This window comes from Lycorma delicatula, chromosome 5, assembly GCF_047948215.1.
Source record: "Lycorma delicatula isolate Av1 chromosome 5, ASM4794821v1, whole genome shotgun sequence".
NCBI lineage: Eukaryota > Metazoa > Arthropoda > Insecta > Hemiptera > Fulgoridae > Lycorma > Lycorma delicatula.
In genome coordinates, this window is record NC_134459.1 from 128881827 (window position 1) to 128904138 (window position 22312).

The following is a 22312-nucleotide window of genomic DNA, read 5'->3' on the forward strand; positions in this document are numbered from 1 at the left end:
TTATACAACAAATTTTTATTCATGTATCAATAATCCATTGCATACTCTTACTATTTGCCAGTCCCTTGGAATTCTGTTTTGTATAAGTTTTAGTATATATTTTTTTTAAGGAAATGGGTAATTTGTTTAGAAAAAGGTTTTACAATTTTTTTTTGTCTTTTACAAAATGAAACATCTCAAACAACTTTGTAAAAAAAAGATTTATGCTTAATTTATTGACATGTATATTAAAATCTCATTAGTTAAATTCATTAAGTATGTTACTACCAAGTTTAGAAAATATCCATTTCTCTAAGTGTAGAAGTTCATTTTTTTGTAGTTCATGATTTCCTCTTAGCATCGTAAATAAATTACCTCGAATACCTACTCTTTTTAATCTTTTAGAAGTTTTAATGATCCAATCAGGTGGTAATTCTCTATCATTTTCTCCCATTACCATAAATAACTCTGGAAAATGAAAACGCTCATCTCTTTTTAGTCTCTCTTTTACCACCTGAAAAAAGATTACCCAAAAATTATTTATTTTGAAAATTATTTATTTACTGCTGTTGTTGTTTGAAAATAATCTGTAATACATAGAATATTATGGGTAATAAAAATTGTTTAAACAAGAACTCTAAAAATAAAGAAAAATGCCCTATAAAAGTAGTCTTGGAAATTGTCCAAAAGATTTAATGCTAATTCTTAATTAGTGATTTAAATATTGCACATGTATAGTGATTTTATATAAGTCACTTTTTCTCACGTCATGGTGGAGTGGTAGTATTACTGGAATTCATCCAGATTTTACAAATTCTGGTCAGTCTTAGAAATCTTTACTTGTTAAAAAATTCATCTCGCTCATAAAAACTGCAATTGAGCTTAATATATTGGTAACTCAACAAATAAATAAAAATAAGGTTTTTGTTTGCCCTTACTGTAAATATTCAGTAGTGGAATAGTTCAGTTTTCTGAGTAAGCTAGTTAATTGGTCCCACATACACAAACTAATTTCTCAAACATATAAATAGTTTTTATTTTCTTGATGATAAAAATGGGAAGATATCCTATCGTGCTGAAAATGATTTATCATTTTGTCTGTAAGAAGATTCTAAGAATAGTTGTCTGAACACATTTGCTGCACGAAATTTAAAAAAAAATTAATGCCCCTATAATTAAACAAAAACAATATCACACCAAAAACTGAAAGAATACCTAAGTTGTTCAATAGTCTTATCTGCAATGTTGAATTTCAATATACCATAGATGATGAGTTATTTAATTATTTACATATGACATGAGTTGTTAGTTATAATTCACAATTTTTTTTTATAAATTATTAGTTCATTTTAAATAATTATGGTATTCTAATTTTAACAAAATAAAAAATCCACTGTTGTACTTTCTTACTAGCTGAAATATCATTTTCAAGATCTGTTTCCTTTTTCCCAGTTTTCTTAACAAATCTGAACATCTGAGTCTTGCTGTTCATATTTGGTCTGACACAGTTTCTGTTTATGTGATATCCTTTACTTCTTATGGATTCCTCATACAATTTCAATTGTTTTGTCTATCATGCTTCAAAGAAATTTCATGTGTACGTTTAAAATCTCATCTTCTCTCTTAAGAAAAATTATAGTTTACTTTCCTCCTATAATCAAAGCCTCTACACTAAGAAATTGTGTTTAGTGCATCTTGTGCAATCCTTCTTCATACTTCCTACATTTCTTTAGCACTTGCTTCTTATATAATAGTCCTCTTAAATTCTGATTAAAAATTTCTTATACTCTGTATTCTTCTTTCTGCTAATCTTACTGGGTTCTAACAGATAGCACTTAAAATACTTAAAATTTTGTAGTATTTAAAGAATTTATTTTGTAGTTTTAGCTTTCTTCTTTTTCCTTTATCTTTCCTTGATTTTGTCTTACTTTTTTCTTTACTTACTTTCATATCCCATGCTGCAGTTGTTTATTCCATTCAGGCATTCCCTCAACTTTACTTTCACTTTTACACAATAAGATGATGGCATCAATACAAAAACTATGATTTTATTTTTTTCTCTTATCTTAGTTTTGCTTTTGTTTCATCATAGATAACATTCATCAATATTATTGACTGTAATATATTTCATACTATAAAATTTTACATAACAATAATAATATATTAATAATGTTCACAAGCCAATTATAAGATCAAACCACTTTGAAAATCTCATTTTATTTTCACATAGTTCTTACACTTTTGGTATGTTGCCTTATCTATTCTTATTACCACCTTTTCCACATCCTTCTTTGTAAAGCCCTCCATACTAATTTTTTTGGCTTCCTATCTTATAAGTCATGAGAGTGATTAGATATGTTGAGAATAAATAGGAGACAAGTGTAATGGGTTTTGTACATATAATGAAGGTTATTTTGGTTATTTTGGATATGTTCTGTTCATATTCTTATATTCTAAATGAATACCTATCTAGAACCAGAAAAAAAATTATCATAGGTTGTTATTTTTCTTATTATATGATAGATTGGTGATGGTGTATATACAGAAACACCATCACCAAACCCACATAAAATTCTCAAATCTTTACCATCAGATTTCTTACTGCAATAATCAGATATATTGTAAATCTGTCTTTTTAAAATCACGCAGATCTTCCTTTAAATTTATAGTATATTAACATGCAATTAAAATACCCAAAATAATGATTATAGCTATCTAACTATTACAATCAAATGTTAGTGCTAACTTGTGATGTCCTTTCTGGATGATTACAATTCTTGATATGGTATACTCCTATTTCATTTGTTATGTTAAGATTATCTGGTCCACATCAATAGCTAATGACTTTCACTGTAGAATTTTAACAACAGTAAGCATTTTAAGGTTCCTGTAGAAACCTTTTTATTCTCTGATTTCTTGGTCGACTGAAGCATAGAATTGAAGATGAAAAAATTAATAGGATAAGGGTGCAAAGTATAAGTAACAATAAATGAATTATATTGCAAGCATTTAACTTGATAACAATATGCAAATTATGCATATCTAATATAGATAACAATGTTATAATATATAATATAGATGATAACAATGATGCAGGTTAAGATTAAAGAACTCATATTGCTACTTAACATCATATTGATGTAACTAAAAATAAAACTAAACTACAACTGCTCAATAACTAAATTTTCATAAATCAACCATTATCTTGTAGGTTATAATTTTTTATTATTTTCCACTACCTTACTCTGTATTTCACCTAACTCATCACAAATTAATTTAATGCCACTATTATTCCAAAATACTTTTCCATTGACTATCTCTCTGACTCCATACTAACAGATTCAAATGGATATTATTTTCTCAAATGTACTCCAGCTGTATTTTTCTTTTTTGTAATAAAAATTTTACAAAAAACAATCCAATCACTTTTTTTAAACCAAGAAAGTTTAATTCTATTGTAATTCCTTTCACATCTGAAATTTGAAATCTCTTTCTGAAATTATTTAAATAATAAATCTATTAATTTTTAATAAAATGTATTTTTATTTACCTTTACTTTCAAAGTTTGGAATTTAAACACATATTTATGAAGTCATTTTAAAAATAAGATACTCTACCAAGACATCTTAATTTTAATTGCTTGAAACAATAAATTTAAAAATAAATTATTTTATTTTTCAGTGCCTAATACTAGTTCATTATATTGTGTAGCTATTGAATTTGTTCTTCTTATGTGGAGAATGCAGATTTGTTTGCCTATTATAATATTTAGTACAGCCATTACAGTTTAATTTAACACTTCTGGTTAAGATTATTGATGTAAGCTTGATTATTATGTTGAATGACCTAAGTACTTTCTTGGTGATTTTGAAAGCAACACAACAACCTTCTTTTATAAAAAATGTTAATTATGTATGAATGATTGTTGATTTATATTAGCTTTGTGTATTTTTTGTTAGCAGTACTGATTCTGATTGTTTTACTCTATATTTTATATAACATGTTATCTACAGGTGTTACTATGGGCTGTCATGTGAGAGGTTAAACATGTTTCGAATAAACAGGAGTCAAGGATTATGGGTTTTATATATTTTTTGAAGGTCTGCTTGTTGTTTATTATGGATATGTTGAGGTCTGAGAAGTTAAGTTTTGTTTTGTTCATATTCTTATGTTCTAGATATTCTAAATGAATACCTATCCAAAATTAGAAAAAAATAATCATAGGTTCTTATTTTTTCATATTATATTATTACAGCAGTTATTTGAATAATATTTTATAATGATAATGTTATATTTACCCTAAAAACCACAGAATATCTCTTCAAGAAACATGACAAACAAAATACTCCTGCTATCTTTGTTGCATATCTGAATCCAATGTGCATTGCAACATTACCTCCCATACCAAAACCTCCTGCAAAATACAATAACATACCTATTAAATTGTAGTTATCATTCTTTGAATTTAAAAGAGCTTGGGATTTCACATATATATTTATGAAATTATTATAATTTTATATGTATACCAATTATTTTAATCTTCACTTTCTGCTGTCATTTTTGTTACATTAATTTTGTTGTTGTTTCACAATCAAATCACAGATTTCAAATAATTTTTTTTTTTTAATTTTATCTTATCATTTTGACTGTATAAGGATCTCATAAATCTTATATTAACAGTACATGTAGCCTTTTTGGAAACTAAATCAGTTACAGTTCTCTTTTCATGTATATGCAGGTAATGTTTATGTTTTTCATGTATATGTTTTTTATTAAAAAAAAATTGCAATGTAGTATTAATATTTTGTAGATAGATTATTTTAATACATTTCCATTTAAATAATCACTTTGAAGTAATAATTGGAAAAATGAGAGAAATTGTTAGACAAATTTTTTTAGTCTGAATAATCTGTTGAGGAATGTATGAGTAACATTGCCTTATACTCTCTAAGTCTATAGACTTAGGAAAATACATAAATGGTTTATAGACCAAACTTATTTATATCAATCAATTGATCTATTGTCATTTGGGAACAGGTGCATTTTGTAGCACTTTGCCATACATTAAATATAATATTTATTATACTTCATCACTTTTATCAATTATTTATTATTAATTCTTACTGCAAATCACTCTGTATTAGGTTTTTAATAAAATAAAAATTGAATATTGTTTTATTCTACATCTTCAGTTATCTTACTTATACTTAAATAATGATACCTGAATGTATAACAAATACACTTGATAAGAAATAAAATACCTAGAAATATACATCAAAAATTTTTTTCAGTGTTTCAATCCAGTCCCTTGCTCGGTAGGACTGAAGTAGCATTCATCTTAAAACGATTTAAGAAGTAGACAGCATACTAAATGGATTTCTTAAGCAAATTTACATACCTGCATTGTAAATTAAGTTATTAACGACAATAGATTTATCACATGCACTATTACTGAGGAAGGGACTAGACTGTAGTCTTCTGGAAGAGTCATCTAGATATTTAATAGGTCTAGGTATTTAGAAATGAGTCATAAATTTGTTATTTTATTTAAGCATGCACTACCATTTTATCAAGCTTTTCAACAAGTATAATATTTTTAAAAAAGATTTCTAATCAACCACACTCAGTTGCCAGCTTTTTCTTATTTAAGACTTGTAAACATTTTTTCTTGAAAATTCTGACTCTTCTTTACTTGAGCAAAATATATTTTTGACTCAAGATCTTTGTAATAGAATGAAAATTTATCCTACATTAAAAATATTTCTGTTAATAAATTATTTTTCTCTGATAAGGATGCATTTTCCATTTTTTACTCAAAGAAAATAGAATGGCTAGGGGGGTATCCAACCAATGCATTTATGTTAAAGTACCAATTTGAAATATGATGATAAAATTGAGGAAAACTCAATAACTATATGATTGGTAATGGTTAGTATTTAATGCTGTGAACTTTATTGAAGATCATAAAAGAAGGTTAAAAAACTTGAGGTATGGATTCTGACAGATTGATAAAATAAGAAATGAAGGACAATTTTGCACAATAAATGAATAATAAAAGTAGAAGGTAATAATAGATATAGAAACAAAAAATAATAAATGATCTGAAAAGAAATGAAAATCATAAAAAACTGAAGAAGGTAAGAAAGAACAGTAAACCAGTATTCTATAATTACCTAAAATTTGTATATTAAAAACTTGATACACTAATGCAATGATGATGTAGTTTCATAATTTTCTGTTTAAAGATGAAATAAATGAATTTATTTATTTCAAAAATTGGGATAAATATAAAACATAAATCTATAGAGTAAATTATAACACACACTCCCCTATAAAAATGTTTTCCATTGGAATTCCAAATCTAGATTCATTTTTCAGTATTTCAATTACATCATTGGCTATGCAATCTATCTCTGCTAAGTCTTCTTTTCCATTGTAAGTGTAATATTCTTCTCTATACCAAGCATGATTCTACAAAAATATAAAATATAATTATAAATTACTATGGTTTATTACAAAACCAATAAAACAATAATTTACAAAATAGTTGGTAGGTGCTACTGTTTGCTATAATAAAAATAGCAATGCAATTACTACAACAGATAAGTTAGTTTATATGTTTTATGGTAAGATTGGTATTCAAACACTTCAAATTTGAAACATGGATATTGTAGTAATATAAATCTCATGTTTATGTTACTGCACATTATACTGAATTCCTATTTTAATTCTTGATGGGTTTTTATCAGTTTGACTTGTAGATCATTCTAAGATTAAACAATATCTATTTTTCTATTTCTTTTTTCTAAGAGGTCAATATATGCATTAAACTACTGTTTTAGATCTTCATACCTCAAAATTTAATGATTTTTGTTTTGTAAGTTGTACCTATAAAATTTAATAAATATACAAAATTTTATATTTTGAGATCAGTTTTTTTAATTTTCCAAGGTGTAAAATGTGCATCTTTTATGTAGTTTTGCAACTGTTAGAGTTAGAGAGTCTGGCAACTCAACTTTTTAATAATTAAGTCTTCTGACCTAGTTTTAACAGTTTAAAACACCCCTCTCTTTCACATAAAAAAACATATTATGTTATAAACAAATATAAACAAGACAAATTGTTGGGGATGTAGGATGTAGAGGGTATACTGAAATGAAACGACTAGCACTAGATAGGGAATCTTGGAGAGCTGCATCAAACCAGTCAAATGACTGAAGACAAAAAAAAAAAAATAAACAAGACTTTATTTTTTTAAATTTTTATTAGTTATAATCAACATAATACATAATTTTTCAACATAATCTTCTGCTTTGGAAATGCATTTTTCCCAGCAGATTGGGAGATTTTTGATGATCCTGGCATCGTAAAATGAAGTGAGTTGTGTCAGGAGCCAATTATGCATAAAGGCCTCCACCGCCGCATCGTCTTGGAATTGTTGTCCTCCTAGTGCTTCTAAGCGGCCCAAAGAGATGAAAATCACAGGGTGATAGGTCAGGGCTATAGGGAGGATGTTCAAGTTGAGTCCATGTCATTTCCTCTAATTTTCTGCAAGTTAGAGCTGCAGAATGGGGCTGAGCATTGTCATAGAGAATAATGTCTCAACTTGGTTGTTCACGTCTTTTGGAATGATAAGCAACCTTTACCTCATTCTAAAGCTCACAGTAAGAAGTGGTATTTATTGTTCAATGCTCATGCGGAAAATCAATGTACAAAACGCCTCGCTGGTCAAAAAAAAAAAAACAGTTGTAAGCACTTTTTCAGCTGACAGTCGAGTCTTGGCTTTTACAGGGGCTGCCTCCTCCTTCCACTGCCACTCCATGCTGGCTTATTTGGATTCACAGGATGGATCCAAGTTTCATCGCAGCTGACGATTCGATTCAAAAATGCACACCCTTCTTCTGCAAAGTGTGCTGAAAACTCCCGATAGACCTGCAAACGTCTCAACTTGTGTTCTGCTGTCAAAAGGTGAGGGACCCAAGGGGCACAAATTTTATGGAACCCTAGGTCTTTTGTCATGATTGTTTGTTAACTTCCATAACTTCTTCTAACCTGTGATGCAATTTCGGAAACTGTCAGACATTGATTGCCTTCAATAAGGTCACGAATCATGCGAATGTTCTCCTCCGTAATGCTGATCCAAGGGCAGCGATCATGTTCCTTATTTATAAACATTCTTCCTTGAACTCGATATACCAGGCAAACATGCAAGCCCTTGACACTGTTTGATCCTGAATTGTGCAGTCAATCTTTGCAGAATTTCCACTGGTTTTACGCCTTCATGAGCAAGAAATTTAATGATAATGCTTTGAGCAGTGAAGAATGCACCTGTTGCTCTGACATCGTGAGGGATACTGTGAAACTAGTCTGAACCAGACACCGCCTGGTCTTCCCACTCTTGACATCCTCACCAATGCACTCTAGAAGCAGTAACCTGCTCTCTTCAAACTTATGTGCTCAGAATGAAAAGTCTTATTTATATTTGATCTATCCTCGTAGCTTACTTGGTTGGCTGTAAGATAGTTAACTGTGTAGATAATGGAACAAAGCCCATTATCAAAAATTACTTTTATAGTAGCATGTTTATTAACTAATCCTTGTTAATTTCTTCCTTGGAACTTGAGTTTATTTATGAAACTTTTCAAAGATTTTCTTTTACCAACAAGAGTTGGCCTGACTTTTACTCCTTTGCTAGTTAACTGGGTGAGAGTTTCCTAAAAACTAAAATTGTGTTAAAATACTTACATTTATATATCTATTATATTACAGCAAGCATCTGGTCCACCCTACTACTGTTATTAGTATTATATTTATTAAGTTCCTAAACTGTTTAGTGATACTTTACTTTGTTTATCTCTGATGTTTTTATTGATCAAAGTCAATTTAACTTCAAAGAATGATGTTTTTATTATTGATTACACGTTTTTTAAGCATCTCTTATAATAATTTAACATTTTTCTTAATCTACTGGAACATTTATCAACAATCACTTTTTAAGAGCTCAGACAACATTCCCCAGATAAGGAATGCCATGATGTCATTTATAATCCTCAATTTTACAATTTTTTAACAATAGTTTTTTGTTACTTTAATCGAATACCAGCACTTGTTCCTGTCATCAAATGTCTTTCTCTTTCACTGTTAATTTATAGGCTACTAATTATTTCAACTAATGATCATGGAAAATTTACTTACCGACTGTTACATAGTGACTTCTGCCGGCCAGGCCAGAAGTCTCTTATTCTGCCAAGTATTTTGTGGAACGGTTTCTCTTCTCCAATCATGCGATGCCACATATATTAGGTGAATTAGAATTCCATGTGGTGCCTGGCAGTTCTCGTGTGCTTTTTATTCCGCCATTTCAGCGCCCCCCACAAGCTTGCAATGGTTTGTGTATGAGTACCGCTGTGAGGATCAACGAAACTGTACTTGATGACTCACAGTACAATGGCAGAACCCTTCCATTTCCAATGTACTGGTTTGGTATGCACACCAAGAATCTGAATACAGTATGGGCCACTCATTAACGTTATCTTTGATGGCATTCAGCAGTGTCTGAACCAATATGTCAGTATCTTTCCCAACGAAACGCTCGTCGTTTTCTCGAAAAACTGATACCGAGAAGCCATTGTTGGGGAGACACGAGACCAGCATGATTTTTGCGACTTAAGAACAGTATCTCATTAATTTCGATGACCATACCGTTTCCCCGATTTTATCTTGCCTATGCTGTTCAAAATAACCGACAAATATTTCTCTAATGTAACTATTTCATTCGATTACTGTATTCGGACCCATACCAATTCACGGTGACACCGAGCAATACTTGATAGTTTGAACGCCAACTATACATAGAAAACGTATGACGGTCACGAAACAGAGGTTCAGATTTTTCTGCAAGTAGACTTACAGGTATGCATATTGATTTTCAACCGGCAAGTATGTTTGTTGCAACGCCATATTACATCGTCCGTTTCTTAAAGACGCATAGTGTGCCCAATGCAATATGGCCTAATTACCGGTCAGCGTGTAGCAAGAATTCAATGGAATCGCGTTCGTTAGTCGGCAAATTCCAAACAGTAATGTTAAATATCGGTAGTGAAACTAAACGATAAACATACAAACAATTCTGGGTTACCGGCCGGATTACCATTAGTTACAGATACAGAATTGAATTTATGTCATGTGATAAGAAAACCTACTCTTATCTTATCCTTTCCGTTTGAGACGTTAAAAAGAAATAGATTGGATATTTATATACCAGTGACATCGGTATTCGATAAAAGTATTGTTTTTTTTCAATATATTAATCATGTTTTGAGTTCGATGTGCTTTGTGAGCTACGATTTTGGAAAGGGTGATCTAATTTTAAAATATCTAATTTGTAAACAAACATATTTTAAATTATGTTAAACGAACCGTGTATTCAGAACACTGTTTTAATTACCTAATACTAAAATAATTTATTACAATAATATATGGGGTTTCATTTCAGTATGAAGGCAATGCTTGAAATAGATAATTGTATATGTCTTTTATGTGAAGAAGATCTAGTTCTACTCAGTTGAAGATTATTATGTTTTACTTTCATCCTTTTTTAAAATTTAAATTTCTTTACACAGTTCTCAGTTTTTATGCAACACCCTTATCTTTATCTTTTCTTTTTAGATAAATTTACTCATGAAACATTTATTTTTACTAGCAAATTTAAAAATAACTTTTACTGTTCAAATTCTATTGCAGTTGAATATTTATGAATGCATGAATTGTTTTAATATATTTCTTAATTTATTCTATCTTTTTAAACAAATAATTCTATCTCCTCAGTAATTAATCCTGGGGCATGATAAAAATTTCAGATTTTCGTTCTGTAACTGAATTTCACAGTGGGAGGGTCTCCAATGAAACATAAATGTCATTTGAAACTGTTGGTAACCATACATTACTTGTATCTATAGACATCACAAATTTAAATGACTATTACTTCTTGATGCCTACAATATTTTATCTGTTCTAATCCTATAGAATAGAAGATGAGTAATAATTAATATTTGTTTTCTTATTTTCAATCTCAGTATAAATTTACCCATGCAATATTTTAATAAGTAGGCAAAATGATAAAAGTAGCTCAGATAAATAGTTCAAATTGAAATAGGAGGCGTGTCAATAAAATAAGCACCATCTGCTTTGATTGTTAAAAAAGGTATCGATTAGAAAAAAAAATTATTACCATCAAATTCTACATATAAATTCATGTTTCATCATAATTGCCAAACAAATGACATTACTTACCGTATGTTGGTACTAATTTGAAGGTACTTGGTTCATAGAATATCATCGCTTGTGACTCAAATCATTCATTTCTGGATGTTTGTCTCTTAACTGTTGAAATTCTGGCCACCAAAATTTCAAGAAAGCATTAATAAGTAGAAATTGCTTTGACGGTAAATTTCGTTTGAACAAGTATTTATTACATACAAAAGCTTGTACCAACTGCATTTTACAACTGGCGCCCAAAAAATTGTTTTAAACATGTTTACCGACTTGTGTCAATAACCTGTGCATAAACAGACAGACTGGCTGAGCTACTTCATTCTAAAGTTGAAAGAAGTAACTAAGCATGTATGATCAAAAAAGTCAGGTACGCAACAGATATGTTCAAATGGTACTTACTTTCGCCTCTTAATACAATCTAAGGATCTTTAATCTCTTGATACAATCAGGTACTTACGTGCCTCTTAATAATACAATCTATTTCTCAAATAGAGTGCTGTTTGCAGCACTGTGCAATAAATTCCTCATCCTGTTCACCTTGTAGTAATAAACTCATACTCTACATTAATTATTATTTGTTTCTATCCTGAAGTAAACAGAGTGATGTTATAAAACATTTTCTAATTGATTCGTTAAACAGAAGTGAATGTATTAAAATATGCTTAATGCATGCAATAAATTGAGGTTTTGAGACTAGAACTAATGTCATCACTCACTGCATAAACAGCTCATCTGTGTTCTTATTGCTAATTATTTAATATTTTTATTTTTTTATCAGTTTGTTTTTATTATTTAATTATTTAAAGTAAATAAATACTTATTGTTGTTATTTAACATGATAAATCATTATTTTGTAATTTTATTTCCCAGTAGTTTTCTTTAATAACTTTGTAAATAATATAATTATATTAACTTAAATCTACTAATTTACATGAGGTTTTGTTATTTAATTTACATTATAATTTATTTTTTATTTAGTAAAAATGATGAAGTAGTCATCACTGTGCTTCAAACAAACATAAATGGGGGAAACCATGTAATGCAGGAAAAAACAAACATTCTCAATATTTTTAATTCCTTGTTTGAAAAATGCAACTATTCCTATAAATATGCTGAGAAAATTACAGAAAAGCTCATCGGTTTTTTAATAACTAAAGTACATAGAAATGAAGGGAAAATCAACCAAGAAAAGAAAACATAATGAACCTGTTTTAAAGTAAGGTGATGAATTTGTTGAACTATAATTAGACCAAAGGTATATCATTTTTCCACAGTAATGAACCACCCATCTTTGATGAAGTATTAATGGTAAATGATGATTGCCTAACTTTAAAATCAATAAATTTTCAATTTTGTCCAGAAACTGAAAAAGGTATGGTCACTGATAGTGAGGGCATTCTTAACTGGACAAAAGAGTATTTGAAGAGCAATAAATGCAAAATATGAATAAGGACAAGAAATATTTTATCAGAACAAAACATGGATTAATGAATCCAAAAAACATTAAAAGCTTGTCTAGAAAAATCAGCCAATCAGGCATTTTTAAATAGTCTCAATAGTGGATTAAAATCTAATTTTGGAAAAACCAGGTAGCTCATCATTATTGACATTGAAAGTGGTGATGGTTTCATTGAAAACAGGTGGTACTTGTGTATTATAACGGCGTCACCATCATTGGGAGGTTATAACCAGTGCGACTGGTGGCAAGTTAAATAACTATATTCTACTTCTTATGAGTAAGACGATAAATTAAAAATATTTCTTAAAGTTAACGGTGAAATTATAAATAAAATATATGCACTTAAATTTTGGGAACACCCACATTGTAAGGAGGAAGTCGTTACACTTTTGCAAGAAAAGGGTATTCTTCCGAAGGGACGAAAATATGCAAAAAAAAACGATATGTTGTATTTTAGTGAAGGAGTCATTTGGCGATGCAACAAGAGAAGTTGCCACAGTAAAATAGGTATGCACACAGGTAATTGGATGGTATTGGATGAAAGGCAGCAAAGTAAGTTTTCTGAATGCAGTCCGTTTTATTTATTCCTGGGCATATAAAATGAGTCCTTTCAATTGATGTTCACATGAGCTAGACATTAGCAGTCATACGTGTACAGACTGGAACAACTAACTTTGTGAGGTAGGCATGTCACAATTAATAAATCACCTGGAATTTATTAATCACCTGGATTAATAAATTCCTAGGAGGTCCAGATAATAGATGAAACTCTATACAGTCAATAAAAAAAGTCAGCTTGGACGAGTGTTTTCCCAACAGTGGATTTAAAGGGGAATTTGTCGGGAAACGGACGAATGTTTTATAGTTGAGGTTCCCGACAGATCCTTCAATACTGTCTTGAATGAAATCCTAAAACATGTGGAATATGGTACAACTCTGTATTCTGACTCATGGAAAGCATATAGGACAAATGAACTGTAGAAGCATGGTTGCCAGCACTTCACTGTCAATCACAATTATAATTTCGTTGATCCTGAAACAGGAGTACACACACAAAATGTGGAAATATTATGGTGGTTCTTTGAAATGGAAAAATAAAAACATAGAGGCACTGCCAGTCACCATATAAATTCGTATTTTGATGATTATGTGGTGCCGAAAACATACATCCAACGATGTATTTCAAGAAATATTAACAATTCTTGCCCAATTTTGGCCACAGGAAATTTGAATAAATGATTCAATTTCTAGTTTTGTGTTTCTACTTTATTCCTAACATTATAAATTTATGGACCTATTATATATAACCTTCCAGCCATAGTGGCGCCATTATAATACATAAATACCAAAAAGGCTTTTAGTTTTTGAGCTGAAGAAGACTTGGTTCTATCACCAAGAGATGAATAGCTAAGTTTTCCAAAATTGGTTTAAACTGCTACCAAAATAAAGTGTGAAATAAAATTGTGAGCAACATTAAATAATCCAAGTGAAGTGTATTCTGAATGCTTCTTGGAGAAAAAGAGATATTAATTCTTTGTTTTATAAAATTCCTACCAATAAGTAGGATCTACTTGTGCAGAAACATATATAAAAACATGAAGCTCCAATGCAACGTTATTAAAATAAAGTAGATGTGATGGAGAAGTCTGTTGTGGTACTAAAAATCTACTCACCAAAATTGGGTTAAATTCCTGAATAGTAGACATTTGCACAGTATCATTCACAATAAAATCTTTACAATTCTTTCATATATATATATATATATATATTTATATCATTTTTATTAAGAATATCTGCATTAAACTATCTACTGAAACTGATTCATTCAAATCAAATGTCATCTTTTTTGTTGTTACAAGTTATTTTTTTTAGAAATTAAAATTATTAAATTTGTTTTCTTTTTTAATTTTTTAAGGGAAAACTTAAAAAAACCAAAAACAAACAATTTAATTAAATCAAGAGTAATCTCAAACATTATCCTAATGCTATGATTTAAGCTAATGTACAAAATGTTCATTGGAAATATAAGCACTGAATTACTCTTTACAACCCTCAATAAATTAAATCATTATGATTATTTTAATAATTATCATACAAATTATGTGGAGTAAGAGCTATCTTTATTTTAAAACTGTTAATTTCATTTACCTGAAAATCTTAATTTTGGTTTATAAAAAATTCACAAATTCACAAAATTCTGTTTCATAAAATTTATAATTGAAGTAGAATTCTTTCAAGTTATAAGCACCAAAATTAATATTAATGTAGCCACCAGTTGGTTACTCATTTCATTATTTACAAGCATTCTATTCCAAATAAAATCTGTTTTATTATTAACTTAAATTTATGTAGTACTGTAACACCCCAATCTATTACCTGAAACCATTGCTAGAAACTAGAAACTATAAAATTGGACATATTTTTGCAAGCCTCACTTAACTTTTATACTTTGAATACCTCTCTCTTTTTTTTAGCCTCTGGGACCATCAGATATTGCTTCAGAGGATGAGATGAAATGACAATTGTGTAGTATGTGGAAATGTCATGCCTGACCTGGATTTGAACCTGGGACCTCTAGATGAAAGGCTTCTGGATACGCTACCACTCATGCCATGGAGGCCGTCATACAGTAAGGAAATGTAACACTTTTTGTGTATATAACTGAATTGTGTATGATTATTCTAGCTCTATATCCTATTTATCTAACAAAAAAAGAAACCCATCAAGGAAAAACAAGATCAGGCTTTTGTTACTATTTTAAGCAGAAAACTATTTTTTTGTACTAATAAAATCATGTTTACAATTCATACACAAAAAAAAACCTTTGCACAGTCAACTTTAATGCATTGAATAGATATTTTAAAATGTATAAAAAAAACTGTAATTTGAACGGTTTTAAACTACTTAATAATGAAAATGTTGAAATTTCATGTGTGTTTACGATACCTTCATGAATGATAATGTCATGAAGGATCATGAAGAATGATAATAAATTAAAATCCATGTTTATTAATTAATAAATATGGATTTTAATTTATTCAAATAATCTAACGGGGAAATTTTCCCAAATCCTGAATAACATTCTGGCTGATAATTAACAAACAATGTTAAATATAGCAAGAAAATTTTCGGCGTATTATTAAATATACATATAATTAAAAACTGTACATATTACAATAATTTGACAAACATTCCTACAAGTAGACAAAACAAATAAATAGACATTTTTAGGTATTAAGATGGATTACCTTTCTTCTTTGTTTTTTACTGTAAATTTCAGCAGATGTGGGAAATATTACGTGTAATTTATAAAATAGTTCAGTTTTACCCATTAAGGCATCGATCCATCTTTTAAGCCCAAGTCCGGTATCGCCTAAAATAAAAGTTACACTTAAATCCTTGGATTTCACTTCCAATTTAAACTCATTGAGAAATAAAAGAAAACTTGCTGATGTGGCAGTCCCCGTTTGATGAATAAATATCAGTTAACTCTGGTGTTACATATTATCAATGTTTCTTGTACTAATGGAATTCCTAACTAAAACTTAATAGTTTAATTGTGGAAGAATTGAAAACAAAAGGTGTTTTTTAATCTTTAGATGGGTGAAGGAAACTTTAAATTTTAGTAGAGAATTAGGGAATGAGTTATTAAAAAGTAAATGTATGCATTGCTCTGAAGGCTGTAAATATTTGATTGCACTTGTAAAAATTTGAGTTCAAAATAGGGAGAAAAACTTACTCCTACAGGTAGTCTAGTCTTATATAGCATATCAAATCAGCCTATTAAGCACAAATTTACCTTCTTCAGTTTTAACACTGCATGACATTTCACTAATGCCCTTAAATGAAGACCTAAAAAAAGTGTTATGCATTTCATATGACTAGAAAAATAATTACAATCATTAACTGAGGTAATAAAAGAGAAAAAAAAGAAATGGAAAATAACCAGTATATGTGAGAAAAAAAACAGAAATATTTCTTTAATAAAATAAAAAATTCATTATTTTAAAAAACATTCACATGGGTATGCACAAAATTATTTGCAATGGTTGTTCCTTTTTTTACATTGAATCAGTTGGTATTTTATACAAGATATATCTTAAATAATGTATAAAAGAGCTGGTACACTTATTTAACATGGTCAAACTATGCCAGTTACTTGCAAATGCAAACACAGATAGGAGACACAGATCTAAAACATTTTTATACAATTCATACAGAATGAAACTATACATTTTAACGGTTTGTAATTCCATCTTAAATTTATTCTAAATAATCATCTACAACTTCAATCACAAATCCAGTTTGATTACATAAAAAGTATTTAATTTCATATTTCCTCCAACTAAGCAAAAATTAAGAATACTTCTATATAATGAAATCCAATAGTAAAAGGAAAACACCATAACACCTAACATTGGGTGAGACTAAACTATCACTCTTCATCAAACAGAGAATGCTAAATCAGCAGTTTTTTTCAAATAATAAATGCAAAATTAAAACTCAGGTTTAAAAAAATACAAATAAATTTTTTTATGATAAATAGTAAATATATTTTTATATAAATAGTAAATACATAGTAAATAAATATTCCTAAAACAGGGATTATAATATTTTTTCTTTACTTTATGTTACTAAATTACAAAATTTTAATTTAATAGTTTTATAAAATTTAAGATAAAATATTATTTTATTATATTTAGGTCAGTGTTAGTAAATAAATTAGTAAGTTACATGCCAGTAGAAAATTATAATATTATTTGTTAAAAGCAGTTAATTAACACTACGGCTTTTGATGTTGTCATTTCCATTTTTTGGTTTAGCAGAGATCTCTTCTTTGATACAAATAGATTTGTATAAAATAATAACACACATACACACACACACACACACACACACATATATATATATATATACACACACACACACACACAAAACTGCAGAGGTGCATGTACCTCTAAACACAAACATACAAAATTTGGGTTGTGGGATATTTTAACTTTTGATAATTGCTTTCTATGTATTTTTTAGCGCTGAATCCAAAAATAACCTTCATTTTTTTGCATCACGTCAGGAATTTTCGCAAATCACAAATTTCAAAATTTGTAAAAGTTGAAAAATAGCGAAAATGTGATATTATAAAATAAACATAAAACGTTTTTTTATAATGAATGAATATAATATATTCACTTTTTACTTCCTTGAATGAAGTAAAGGAAGTATTGTAATCGCAAAATATTTCGGTTTCCAGATTTCAAGAGAAATATCCATTTTGAGCATCCCATTTTGAATAGTCCCTTCAACATCAACAGCTTCATCTTCATATGATCCTCATGTTTTTGGTGGTTATAAAATTGGAAAGGCACTGGAGGTTCTAGACTGTAAGAAATTAGTCTTATAGCAGAGGGAATATTAGAATATTTAATAGAATGTCTAATCTTAGCTGTTATCCCTGATATTTTCATTATACAAAAATAACAATTCTTGAAGTGAAATGATCCTTTAGTTCTCTCCAAAGCATTGGGATTGCAAATATCATGTGATAAGAACCATTTAATCAACCAGTCAACTGTGTTACACATGTACTGCAACAAATATGAAGAGCCCAGGACCTGTCCTGATACCTATTTTACATCCAAAATTTAGTTCATATGATTCTTTTATCTGTGAAGTTATATTTCTCCTCTGAGACATTAATATTACCTCACCACAAATGAAGTAGAAACTGTCTGGATGGTTAATGGAACAGTGTGGCATTTTTATTAAACGTTTCACAGCAATACACTCACAAACAAGGGCGAGTATTACAAAACTTAAACACTTTACACACTCATTAATGTAGTATACACACTGACATCACTGGGAAAAATAAAATCACAAATTGGTAGTTAAAATAGTTGCACCACTAAATGTTACACATTTGAGAGCTTGCACTTTACTGATGTAGTTGAGATTTTTCTCAGCTAGCTTGTACATTGATTATTGTTTACAGTATTACAGCCATGATTGAGTCACCAAAACAAAATTCATGTACACTGAGCAATGAGTGACATATTACATTTAGAAAAAATATAACATGAATCATATATGTGTAACATTTTTAATTGTTTTAATTACTGTGTAAATAATAATACTTATTTTTCATGGCTATTTTTAAATTAAAATAAATTATAGTTCATTTAGTAACTTCTGTTGCAATAAATAAAATAATTTTTGTACTTGCATTGTTCATGCGCATATATTTGCTGGACAATAGGAATAGTAATTACAAAAACTCTGAGACTGGTAAGGAAATTCTGACTTCATATTTGTAATCAGTGCTCAAAACACAAAAGATTCAGCAAATATTGACCATGTAACAAAATCAATTTTGACTGTTGTTATATGCACCTGTGCAAAGAAGCACTAAAACATAAATAAGACCGCAACTTTAACAAAAGTCATAACAACAAAACTACATTATATATAGCAGTAAACAGTTTGCTGAACCAGACCTGCTAACAGTTCACTCATTTCCAAACACCTGGTTAAATTACTTTTATAACTTAAAAACACCCTCATATTACACTGAGACATAGATAAATTGGTATTAGAAACTTTACGACATCTGACATCTTTACACACAACACATCTATTACTGTGAATAAAGCATTCAGTACTAATGCAGCTTTATCACACATCTTCTAATAATAGCAAATGCAAACCTTTTTGTCAGCCGCACTTTAGAACTCAAGAAATAAAATATCAGATTTCTGGGCATTCACTCATACTTACAAACTAGCATGTAAAATACACGAAAACATGCACATAGTAACAAAAAAATGCATGAACATAACACACTGTTAGAAGTTCAAATAAAAGACCAACGTTACGAGAAAACATTTTGAAACTACAAAACAAATAATAAACGATCATGCAGTAAACTTACAAAACAACAGAAATTGAACAGTATACAATATCCAGCAAACTGTAATGATCGTACTGAATAGAATGCATTGGACAAAACGATTCATTGAAAAACACCAAAATCAACCATCACAAATCCCCTAGTAACAGTATGATACACATATAGTATCAGTATTAATGGCAAAGACACTAACATTCCTCTGTGGAGATCAGAATGGAAGTCCGTGGTACTGATCAGGCTGGGCATTTTTTCATGCATCACAAAATTAGTTTCTTATCATAAAACTACTGTATTAAGTCAGTACGGATTTAACAAAAAAATAAATAAGAATGCAAATTTTATTTATTAATTTTCTACGAAGCAGCAGGTCCAATTACTGTCATTTTATGACGTATGAATTATGTATCGTACGAAAAATGCTATGCTGATATATTCGAATTTGGAACCTTCCAGATGAAAGGCAGAGGACCACTAAGCTACAAAGATCGACATTTTACACTTTTTTTTTAATCTCCGAAACCACCGTTAGGTATTACTTCAGAGGATTAGATGAGCGTGTGAAAATGGCATGCCTGACCGGGATTCGAACCTGGGACCTCCGGATGAAAGCCCGATACGCTACCACTCGCGCCACGGAGGCCAATAACAATTTACACTTAATAAAATTTTTCAAAACACTTCAACAATACGCAGAATACAAACATTTATCAAAACGATACGGTGAAGATACAACGCAACATAAATGTTGTTTGACTTTGTACTAAACAGGGTTTCCAAACCGTTTATAATACAAAAGTTATTTACAACAATGCCACCGGTAACTACATTGATGGCGTTCCGTAGCTTCGAAAAAATCTATTGGAAGAGCAATTTCCATATATTAATCGTTAATATTTTTAAACCTATAAGCAGTAAACGAATAATTAACAACTACTTTTAACACATCTTTTCCTTCTTAAATCACGTACTGGCAATTCATTGCGTCAAAAAATAAAATCTTAAAGAAATATCTCTTACCAATTTTTTATTTGCAAATGTCAATTAAAAAAAAGTGCTAAGTACTTTTTGTTACTAAGTATAAGTACTTAGATTCACTAGATTTACTTACTACTAATATTTTTAACATAGATTTACTCAAATCTCACTTAGTCGGTCAGCTTCAGCGTACAGCTCTAGCAGCGAGTAATTGAATTATTCGCGTTGATAATGCATTCATTATTTCAGCGACTGAATGATTTTAATTTTTGAAATATCATTAGATAAATTTATTTTTTCGGTTCTCCCGATGATCTTTTACGAAATTTACATTAAATATATTACATATTTTATATTAAATATACTCTTGTCTTTATACATAACTTTAGCTGGGTAAAGTGGAATTTTTTCCTTCAGTAGCAAAACGTACTTGAACGTAACAGTCTTCTTTTATTTTTAACACGTTTATTTCAAATCTTTAAGTAGAATTTAATGAAAAATTTAACAGAAAACATTATACACTACCGATAAAACCGTTTTTACACGTATGGTATATTGGTAATTTTAATCAACCACCGCTAACAAAAAAACTAAATTGTAAGTTTATAATATATTGTAAACTGCTAAATGTGATTTGTTTTGTAAGTACTAAGGAATCTAATTTAAGTTCTACCGCTGAATATATGTGTGCAGTATATGCGAAAATCGTATAACTCACCTATTCCATGTAAAAATACCACTGTTCCTTCTGGATGTTTAGGTAACACTTCTACTATATTATTTATCCTTTTTAAAGCTTTATCTTCTGCTGTAGATATATCACCATAAAATAACAGTAACAATAAAAACTTAATTATCATTTCGACAAAATTCTTTCATCAAACAGAGAACTTTGTGATCGACATTTAGATGGTCATAACTTTAATCATAGATGTTAATGTAGAAGGGATTCATATTTACCTGAAATATTTTCACTAAGTATTTAATCACAATTGGTCACTACGTCAATATTAATTCAACACTGATAAGATTCTGTATTATTATATCAGATAGGGAAATAAGTAATTATTATTAAACTATAATTAATAGGCTATTCAAGGTCGGTACTAAAAATTTTCAGAATAAATGAATGTACTTTCAAAATCACAATGTTTTACGTAATTTTAAGTGGGTAAAGTGAAATTTTTTCCTACAATGGTAAAACATACTTGAATGTAGCATTATTTCGTTTTTAAGAAGTTCATCTAAAATCTTTAAATAAAGTTTAGTGAATAATTAAACATTATACATTACATTAAACCGATTTTATTTTAAGTTGATACATTCTCAGAACATTAGAGGCAAAATAAAGAAAAATAATTAGTTTTACTGATGTTCTAATAAAAATATTTACATTAAAAAAAAAACAAAAAAAAACTGCATTATAACTGAACTAGGTCATTGAGGCGATTGATCCCGAGGTAAATCTTAAATATCTTTTGCAAGTAATCACGTTTTTGAATGTGCACTGTTCTATAGCTTTAATTTTATTTTGCTTTTAGCTTATATATAATTAATATTTTACATTTTATACTGCGTTTATATTAATTTTGTTTGTCACTTCTGACCAGGAAAGTGTAGTTACAACTGCTTATTGAAAGCATTTCTTTTTTTATGGCATAAATTTGTAATACTATAACAAAAAGGCAATAAAGTCAAATGAAAGTTTAACTTAGCAC

General features: G+C 29.2%; 1 protein-coding gene across 1 annotated transcript; it reads right to left on the bottom strand.

Moving 5' to 3' along the window:
- Positions 1 to 211: 211 nt before the first annotated feature.
- LOC142324533 (lysophospholipase-like protein 1) lies at positions 212 to 21567 on the bottom strand. The gene is made up of 5 exons (XM_075365371.1): positions 21313 to 21567; positions 15961 to 16085; positions 6308 to 6450; positions 4278 to 4392; positions 212 to 493 (listed from the first exon to the last, which is right to left on the bottom strand). Exons 1-5 carry the CDS (start codon positions 21452 to 21454, stop codon positions 239 to 241), a joined length of 780 nt encoding a protein of 259 aa, XP_075221486.1. The 5' UTR covers positions 21455 to 21567; the 3' UTR covers positions 212 to 238.
- Between the last annotated feature and the right edge of the window lie 745 nt (positions 21568 to 22312).